This window comes from Sinocyclocheilus anshuiensis, unplaced genomic scaffold, assembly GCF_001515605.1.
Source record: "Sinocyclocheilus anshuiensis isolate Anshui unplaced genomic scaffold, SAMN03320099.WGS_v1.1 scaffold160, whole genome shotgun sequence".
Classification (NCBI taxonomy): domain Eukaryota; kingdom Metazoa; phylum Chordata; class Actinopteri; order Cypriniformes; family Cyprinidae; genus Sinocyclocheilus; species Sinocyclocheilus anshuiensis.
This window is the reverse complement of record NW_015554119.1, coordinates 2,054,058-2,064,143: the sequence shown is the minus strand read 5'-3', so window position 1 is coordinate 2,064,143 and position 10,086 is coordinate 2,054,058. Positions and strand designations below refer to the sequence as shown.

At 39.7% G+C, this 10,086-nt stretch overlaps 1 protein-coding gene across 3 annotated transcripts in view; it reads left to right on the top strand.

Annotated features, from left to right (window-relative positions):
* Positions 1-10,086, top strand: part of khdrbs3 (KH domain containing, RNA binding, signal transduction associated 3) — a 156,456-nt gene that overhangs the window by 81,519 nt on the left and 64,851 nt on the right. For all 3 annotated transcript variants that reach the window (XM_016462390.1, XM_016462391.1, XM_016462389.1), the window contains exon 2: positions 7,638-7,756. In XM_016462390.1, coding sequence (XP_016317876.1) covers positions 7,638-7,756 — 119 coding nt within the window. The remainder of the gene's footprint in view (positions 1-7,637; positions 7,757-10,086) is intronic.

The following is a 10,086-nucleotide window of genomic DNA, read 5'->3' as shown; positions in this document are numbered from 1 at the left end:
ATATATATATATATATATACTAGCATAGAAATTAATGATCAAATTCAGGATTTGTAGGGAAGTTATTATTAAAATAATAACTGGTTAGTTTTCAGCATGTTAATATTGTCTTTATATTTTACCAGATACATGTTACATTTGAAAGTATAATTTAGTATGCTGAAGCTCTTTCTTGTGATATATCAATTGATAGCTCATTTGAAAAACATTACATTACTGCAATTGGCAGATGATTTTATACAAATAAAATACATCAATGCACTGCATAAGGAAAGGTGGAGTATTTTTAGCTTGACACGTCTTATAACCATGCTCCTAGTGTGAGTCAATGCAACAGCCGATGCATGAATTTGTACGTTTCTTTACTTAGCAGAAAAAGTTATGATGTAGTTTTTCTCATTTGTAAGTCTCTTTGGATAAAAGCATCTGCTAAATGAATACATATCGCCTAATGCTAAGAGCTCATGGTTTGCCCCTTGCAAGGTTTAAACCTAAAGCTTTTTGGTTACAAGCCCAGCTCTTTAACCTCTGAGCATCAAGACTTTGTGCCAATTGGTAGAAATGGGAATTGAACCCACTCCATTTAGAAACCAGAAAACTCCTCACTTGAGAAGGTTGAAACACCTTCGGCCTCTTAAAGAAGAAGCCTTTTTTGTTTTGTCTGGTTAAATTCTAAAGCACTCGGTGGTTGGTGTCCATTTCAAGAAACACAAAAGATTTACCTATGCACCACGGGCTGAATTCAGCAGCTGAATGCTGCAGATTGACACCAAATTCTCTGCACTTTGACATCGTTTGCCATCACAGAGGTTCATGTTTTTCTCTTCTTTTGTTGCGCTCGTGCTCTGTTTGGTTTTCTACAGGGCAAGACTACACAAACAGAAAATGAATGGCAAAGAATCTGCAGTGAGAAGAGAAGGGTGGAGAAATGTTTTGTACTTGAAAGTGTAATGTTCAACATTTGTCAGCTGTTCTGTCAAGTATGACCAGTATTCATTTGGATGTTTGACACATCTTTTGTCTTGAGAAGCATGGCTTTGTACTCTAGACCCCTGAAAATGCTTTTGTTGCTGTTTTCTTAAATGCATTTGTTTTTTTGCGTTATTGTTTACCCTTCTAGGGAACTCGTGCTGCATCCTCTAGCGCAGGGGTTTTCAAACCTGTCCTGGAGGACCCCCAGCCCTGCACATTTTGTATGTCTCCCTCATCTAACACACCTGATTCAACTCAGGTCTCAACTGCAAGACCTGAATTGGGTGTCTGATAAGGGAGACATATAAAATGTGCAGGGCTGGGGGTCCTCCAGGACAGGTTTGAAAACCCCTGCTCTAGTAGACACTATGGGGACTGCCGCCAGCAGGACTGGTGTCTGAAGCACGTGTGAAACAACTCCAATCCCATTGGCCCACGTAGCCCGTGGCGTCACAGATGGGTGCCCTGAAGCATAAAAAGGCGCCTGCCAAACACGTCACCAACTTCTGTTGTCTTCAGGAGCCGTTTATTTGACAGTGCATGTAAAGGCGTTATGGAGAAAACAAAGGCAAGTGAGCGTTTTAGAAAGTGTGTGCTTCCGTGTCCTAGATTTCTGACACCCGAGGACACACACGATCTATGCGTTATGCGTTTGGTGCTCGGGGGCTCTGAATGTGCTCATTGTGACATGTTTCCAATGAGAAAGCTCTGTTCGCATTTGTCCCTCTTCTCGAGGGATAAGTGACAAGAGTCTGCGTCTCGCGGTTCGGGTTCCACTGCTGCCGAGGCACAGCATAGACTCAGATTGTTGGGTTCGCTGCAGAGAGGTTTGAGAAGGGCGTGGATAAGCGTGAATGTGCGTTTGACTCACGAGACAGCGCTCATGGTGATGCATTCGCGGGGGTTCTGAGAGCAGAGGTAAAGCTTTGCCTTTTATTCAAGATTGTAAACAGCATTTGCATGAGCGCGCTCGCCTCTCAAGGGAGTCGAACAGACTCAATGCAATGCATTCGCGGCAGTTTCTGTTCTTGCCTGGTTCTTGAGGGAATCTAGTATTTGAACAGTGTGTTTGGCTCTTGAGGGAGCTAAATGCATGCTGCGTGATGCGATCGTGCTGAGAAATGTCTCGTATGCTTGATTCTCTTTTGAGGAATAAGAATTGAGCGCCTACTACCCATGGTTTGGGTCCCACAGCTGCCAAGGCAGCTAGGCAGACCGATCACAGGGATTGTAGGAGGGGCATGGACGGGAAGTGCTTTCCCTTTTAGAGTTCCTTTCATTCTGTTCTCTCCCAAAGTATAGTAGTCAGCATTCGCACATGCATGTCCAGCTCTCGAGGCATTCGGCAGGATCCAGATACTCTTTCTCTTGGGCCACCTGATCCCGCGGATAATGCTACATTGGGCTCATCTGGTGAAAGTGGTTGGCGATGGAGATGAGAGTGTAAGCACTGAATCTCACCAACCTAGCTCCAGTTCCGCATACGGGGATGTTGGACTTAATGATGCGTGCTACTAAGAGGCTTGATTTAGTTTGGTCACGCGAAAGGCAGAAGGCGGCCCGTGGCAGATTAGATGAGTGTTTTCTGGCCGGTCATGAATTCCCCTCCCCCAGGAGTCTCCCCTTTCTTCCTGACCTACACACTGAGTTAGTGAGATCGTGGGACAAGCCATATTCAGCTCAGCTGCATCTTTTTCAGCATGAGGATTACGCTGATGTTGAGGGTGTGGCTGAGCGCGGATACGCGAAGATGCCCCCTGTGGAGAGGACGCTCGCGAGCATTACAAGCTTACCAAGCTGACTTGCTCAGAGACCTAGATAAGGGCAGGGTTTGTCCCCTGGGGCAGTTCTGAAACTGCGCCATGCCACAGACTTGGCTCTACGCGCCACTAAGCAGTGGTGGTTACAGAGGTGAATTTGTGGTTAAATCTCATGGATATCAGGAGAGAGGTGAAAGACTTTAATCTTGATGCTCCGCTGTTGCCTTCCAGGCTTTTCAGCACCTTCACTGAGGCGTTGGTCGAAAAGTTCAGGGAGGCGAAGGTGCGGTCCGCTGCCTTACAGGAAGTTCATTCCACGCCGTCCCAGGTCTTCCTCTAAAACCTCTGAGGGTGCTGGTCCGTCTCGATCTGAGGATCTTAGGCAGGATCAGAAGAGTAGTGTGGCCACTCGTGCCCCTCCTCTCTCTAGGAGTTGGACGCAGAGACAGGCAAGTGCTAAGAGACACTGTTTACATCGGGCCCTGAGGCTGGACTAATGTTGTTCTTATGTGTTTCTCTTGTTGGCGAACCATTGACTGAAGGTCCAGTCTTTCCCTTGTGATGTAGGTTTTTTCAAGTACTCTGTTGCGGGGCTGCCCCCTTATCAAGGTTTTTCAAGTAGGTACCCCCTGAGCCTCTTCTGCCGTCTCCCCTTGGGGTGTTTAATAGATGGTCTACTTCCTTTATCCCTTAAGTTTAGTCAGGTAGTAGGGGTGGGCTGCCCCCTTTCTACAGGGTTTTTAAGCGGGCGGTCCCCCTGGGCCCGGCATGCTGCTTTGGCTCATTGTAACATAGCCTTCTGAGGATAGCTGTGTTCTTAGCTTGGTTAATGGGATGTCCCTCCTATTGGCTGGGTTCCCCATTTTTCCGAGTTATGTTATCAGCCCCAGGTGTCAGTGGCTTGCCCCCTTTCTGAGGGAAGGTTTTGTGTATGTCTGTCACTTCTCTTGGTGCTCTCTCACCAGGTGAACTGGTATGCGCCGTGGAATGGCTGAGTGGTTATTCCATTCCCCATTGTGTCTGCTAGAGGACGCAGTGCGAGTTTCCTAGAAGGGGAACGTCCTGGGTTACGCATGTAACCATGGCTCCCCAAGAGAGAATGAGACGCTGCGTCCCCTCTCCTAGGGCTTGCCTCTTTTAGCGTCTCCTTCGGACAACCAAGTTGGTGACGTTTTCAGCAGTTGCCTCTCTTATGCTCCTGGGCGTCCGCCTGTGACTCATTTCCACTCACTATATATTGTGTAAAAAAATTGGTTTAAAATATAACAAATTCTCTTTGGGAGAGTATTAAACAGATATTTCTTGTTTCAAAGACCTTTATTTATATTTCTATATGAAAAATTAATTTTTCTTCATGTTGCTTAGAACCAGATGCCGCCTTGTATGGTCTGTTCCTGGATTGCTGAGCGTTTCCCATCTCTCAGAGGTTCTGTTTGAGATGGTATTGCCAATCTCCTCTTTCTGCCATGCTTTTTTTTGATCAGGAAGTGAAATTTGAGGAGTTAATGGAGCGTTTTCTGGCTCTCCACTCCTCTGCTGGAGACTTATGGGGAAGTTCGCCCTAATCCCACAAATCATGCCAGTGTATGAATTTTAAATTAAAAAGCCCAAATTTCTTTCGTTGTACTATTCATTTCTCCCCACCTGTGCTCCGATACTGTGCTGACCTGCACACGTTTCATCATGACTGGAAATACAATGTTAGTCTGTGAGTTTTGGATGGAAATTAGATTATCCTGACATGTGAAGAGAGAGACCCCATCTTCTCAAAACAATGAGGGGTGAATTCAATAAACTGCTGCATCACTTCAGCACTTCATATTTCAGCACAAACCCCTGAATCTTATTCACAAACCACCCACAAAATAGTTTAAACGGGTGCAAAATGCCTTGAAATAGTGCTGTGGCTTGAGTATTTCAGTTATAGTAAGTCACCGTCATTATTTTCAACAAAAACACGCCGACTTTCTATGTACAAATTTCTCACAATTCCTTTAGTAAATCAGATTGTACAACATTTTTTTCTTTTTTTTATTTCTAATGATTTTCTAACAAGAGAAAATATATACACACTATTCAAAAGTTTGGGGTCAGTAAAAAAATAAATGAATAAAAATCTTACATCAATACCTTTATTCAGCAAGGATGCACTGTGTGTGTTTATATATATAATTTTCATGTGCCTGCATAGACATATTAAAGCATAAAATGTATTAGAAAGAACAGATTTGCAGAAACGAGTTGAACTTCTTTTAGTTGATAAATATGTGTAAAGTGGAGGTTGTACGTTATTGTTGCAGAGCTTAGATTTGTTGGTAGGTCACAATCCTCTGAATGGCGATTCTGTTGGAAAGGCTGCTGATTATCTAAGGAGGGAAATTTATATTTTTCACAGTATTCTCTTGGGTGTGTTTTGTGCCCTTCGACTACAGAAATAATGATATGAAACAATGAGATGAACCTCAGACTGCTGAAGCTACTGTCTCTGTGGACCTTGGAAATGGAGCGGGGAAGGGATGCAGAGTTTGTTCTCTTCCCAGCTCTCCGAGTAGCTATACATATAATTTGATATTTTATAATAAAGTTTGACACACAGATCCCAGATGAGACATGACAACATACTCTAACCAGGTGACATAAAATCCCCAGCATCAAGTATTAACTTAAAGAGAAAATGCCATTCCAAACTATAAAATCGGACTTAACCATTAGCTTTGCAGTTGTTTGATTGACAGCAATGTCTTCTAGCACCCAAACTGTAGAGGATAATGCAATGCAATGCTAGCATGTGTTCTACAAGTGTACAATTAAGAAAGATCATTTGCATTGTTTTACACACCTGTCTCTGCAAATGTTTGCTAGACAGGTTTTTTATATATATATATATATATATATATATAAATATATATATACTGTCGTATGTTATATATACTCTGGTTTGTATGATGGGTCTCAGATTCAGTCTAGACAGAATGGTTTTATTTTTGATGACTCTTTGAAACTCTGAGTAGAAGTGCTTTCCTGATTAATCAAGGGAATGTAGGATGTCTTAATTTTGCATAAACTGTCCTCACCAAAGCACAAATAATGGAAAAGAGAGTTGAATATTGAAGTGTAATAAGCACAACAAGATGACAGATTGTGGAAAAGAACATTAAAAGTGCTTTTCATATTTAAACTGTTTTGATGGGCTCTAAATATCATTAAGAGTTAATGGTCAGGGTTTACTGGATAAATTTATGGAATGCTCGTTAAGAAGTTGGGAACTGCTGAAACCAGGTACCTCAACAACAGTGGAGCTCCTTTTAGAGGCAAATAGAGTGCCACAGTCAGGTTTCAGAAGTAAAAATCCTATTCGTTTTCTCCATAGTGGAATTCATTTTGCACAGTAAATGTAAAGGCAGAACTGCTGTGAGCTATACTGCTGTTAATTGATGGTATATGCTTTTGCTGAAGACATCGGCTGCACTATTTCATCAGATTTTTTAAATATTCATGTATAATGGAAGAATTTCTGGTGGAAAAACTACATTTCCCATGATTCTGCAGTGAAATCTTTATCAATCAGAGACTCACAACAAGCAAATCACACCCACCAACTCCCATGAAGCACTGCAAATGCATAAATTGCAATAAACATCAAATTAATTGTTTCTATATACATAATCAGCATCTTTAAATGAAATTTTTATATTTATCTATAATTCTACCATCTTCCACAATGATTCATGGGATTGTAGTTCTTTCCCTCATTAAACCGTTAAGTACACAGTCTTGTACTTTTTTGTCTTTTTGTCCAACTTTTAAATACTTTTTTGCTTTGAATCAAAGTTTGTAATATTATCATTTACTTCGTAGCTGGTCAGTTTGGTTCATGGCTTGTAACTCTTAAACAAAGATTAAAAAAAAAATACCTATAGGCATAGAAAAATACTTCTAGAACTATGGCTGCTTAAACAGTAGGCGGGCACTCTCTTGGATATTTATCTCATGATTATTAATCAGGCCTTGTTGCATGAACTAATTAATATTCACAAGTCAAGTTTTAGCTATAAAAGAACTGGTTTATTGCAATGGGATGGGAATTATGTAGTATTGCAGATGTACCACATCAGCTTGAGTATACCTGCTTGATGTTGGCTTGAATATTTTTTCACAGCCCTTTACTTTTTTGATAAATGTTTGTGAGCACACAAATCTAATTCAAACCAATATGTTCTGATCTGTAAATTTGGTCTGTTGTAGAGACATTAAAACTCAATTCTATATGAAATTGTCAAAATCACGTCAACAGTTATCTGGTTACATTTGTGTGGATAAGATACATCTTGCACTTGAACGAGCAATTTAAACATTGTACTGTCCAGATCATGTGGATGTTTGATGTTTGATGGACATTTGGAAATTTCTGTCTTGCCACCGCCTCTGAAATTACCTTTTCAATACTGTTTTCCGCTAAGTACATCATTGAGTTGCGAACCCACATTTTCCCAATAATGCAATGTATCACGAGTACCCACACTCATACAATAACTCATTAATGTGACTAATAACCCAGCACCCCACTGTGTCCCACAACAACAAAGACTTCTGTGCGTGTTCAAAGAGCTCATTTACACACTTTAATGTCTAACAATGCTTGCCTCACCAACAAAAATATCCACCAATCACAGAGAAATGTCTATCAGATATGATTATAAGCACATCCAGTTAAATTAAAGCGTGGCCAATGGAAGCTATTTCACAGTCCACTGATCAGTCAAAATACGCTTGGTACAGATGACATTGGGCAAATGGCAGGACTGTTATCTGAGCTTATCTGAACCTGAAATTCACACGGATAAACCTTTATTCTACCTAGATAATGATTTGACTAACTCTCCCTGTCTCTGTCTCTCTTAACAGAAATCGAAAAGGTACAGAAAGACGAAGACAAAGAGGATGAGAAGTTCATTGATGTGGTCATCAACAAGAACATGAAACTGGGACAGAAGATTTTGATCCCTGTAAAACAGTTTCCCAAAGTAAGTACAACAAAGCTGTTTTTCAGTGTCTAATATATAATATAGTAGTTACACCCAACTAGAACAGAACAGATTAGGAGAAATGTTGCATTCCATCACTTGCTCACCAAAGGATCCTCTGCAGTGAATGGGTGCCGTCAGAATGAGAGTCCAATCAGCTGATAAAAACATCACAATAATCCACAAGTAATTCACTCCACTCCAATAAATCAATTAATGTCTTGTGTAAGAAACAAATCCATGATGAAACCACTGCTTCCCTTTAAAATATGAGTCCTCTCTATCCATAATATTGCTTTCTCCAGTGAAGAAGTTGTCTAATCTGAATCAGGAGAGAAATATGCACAGATCAAGCACTGTTTACAAGAAAGAGCTCTAAACGTATATGTGGAAGGATTTTTGGATGTGAAGACAACAGAGGATGGACTTTTTCACTGGAGGAAGCGTTATTGTGGATTGCGGACTGGTTTTTGGCCAGAAGCAACAGTTTAAAGTTAAACACACAGCTTTTCATTTCACAAGATGTTAATTGATGGAGTGGAGTGGTGTGGATTATTGTGATGTTTTTATCAGCTGTTTGGACTCTCATTCTGACGGCACCCATTCACTGCAGAGGATCCATTAGTGAGCAAGTGAGGATGTAATCCTAAATTTAACCAAATGTGTTCTGATGAAGAAACAAACTCATCTATGTCTTGGATGCCCAGGGTTGGAGTAAGTTTTCAGTAAATTTTCATTTTTGAATGACTGGTTCCTTTAATATTTTTGCAGTGCTGATGAAATCATTGATTGATCATAATATTTTATAAATATCCATTGTCAAAAATCTAAATGATTTTCTAAATGCAGTGTTATAGTGTAGAATAATTCAATGTTGTTTTTAGACTTAGTGACAGAAATTCTTAATGTTCATGACATTTTTTTCACGGCTGATAACCTTTGTGTCTTTCATTTGTTTAACATGCTTTCACACGACTCCACTATACATACCGACCAGTCATTCATAAGGATGAAAAGCACTTCACAGTGCAGCTACATGTTAATATGAACATGAGTTTGATATTGAAGCACGCACAGACGATTTCAGCAAATGGTCCTAATTTCCATATTGTTGCTGTTGAGTGTGTTATTTGATGATTTTCCCCCCTTTGCCAGATGTAGAGGTGAGAGTGACCTTGATGGCAGACTATCACATTATCATACCACTGAGCATGTGTGTGTGTGTGTTCATGTGACATGTGCATATATTCCCGCTGTTTTCACAAAGGAGTCTCACACAAGGAACAATTCTTTCTGTACCTCATTTAGTTTGTGCTTTCGTAGTTCTTCCAACATAATTTAATGGGCTTCTTGGTTTGTGTGGTTTTTAATTCACACCGTTCCATCCTGGGAGGGTGAAAGAGCGACAAACAGCAGGAAACAAGAGAGAAACAGAGAAATTTAAGCAGCAGGTGTAGATGTCTGACTCTATTCAGGAAAAAAGCTTTTTAGGGCAGTGAAAGGGTTTTAGATAGATGATAATTAGAACAGTGTGTTTATGTGATTGTTTGAGGAGGTGTTCCAGTAACGAAGGAGATGAGTAAATGAACAGGACATGTGGAAGAAGCACGTGCTCATGTTTTTTTTTTTTTTTTTGTCTATCATAGTCACCATTTCCATTCACTTTTATTATTATATAAGTTAGCTACTGATATTTTCTGTATAAGTAATAAATAAAATAATACACAGTATGTATCTTAGTTAGGAATAATTAAGATTTTTTAAAATGTTTTTGAAAGAAGACTCATGCTCACCATGGCTGCATTTGTTTGATTAAAAATACAGTAAAAACAGTAATATTATAGCTATATTTAATATATTTTATGTACACTGAAAAAAGCTTTCATGGGCAGCCTAGAATATCAAGCATTTTCAAGACAAAATAAACTTTTTTTCATTGTTGAATATAAAATAATTAAAAAAAACTTTGTTCTCTTTCTCTGGATCATTGTTTCTACACTGGTGATTCTTTTCAACTAACTTTTTTTATTTATACCAAACAAGGTCATATTCATGTCTAGAACATTGGGGGGACCATTGTTTTGAGGAAAATATAAAGACCAGACCACTATGGTAATGGTAAAGGAACTAAATAAATAAAGGATTTAGTGGAATAAATTAAAAGAAGAGAAAAAAAAGTCAAAGAATAAGATTTTTTTGTAAAATAATCATTCTGAACTGCAAATAATAGTTTTATTTTAAAGGGGCCATATGACGTTGCTAAAAAGAACATTAATTTGTGTATTTGGTGTAATGCAATGTGTTTATGCGGTTTAAGGTTAAAAAAACAC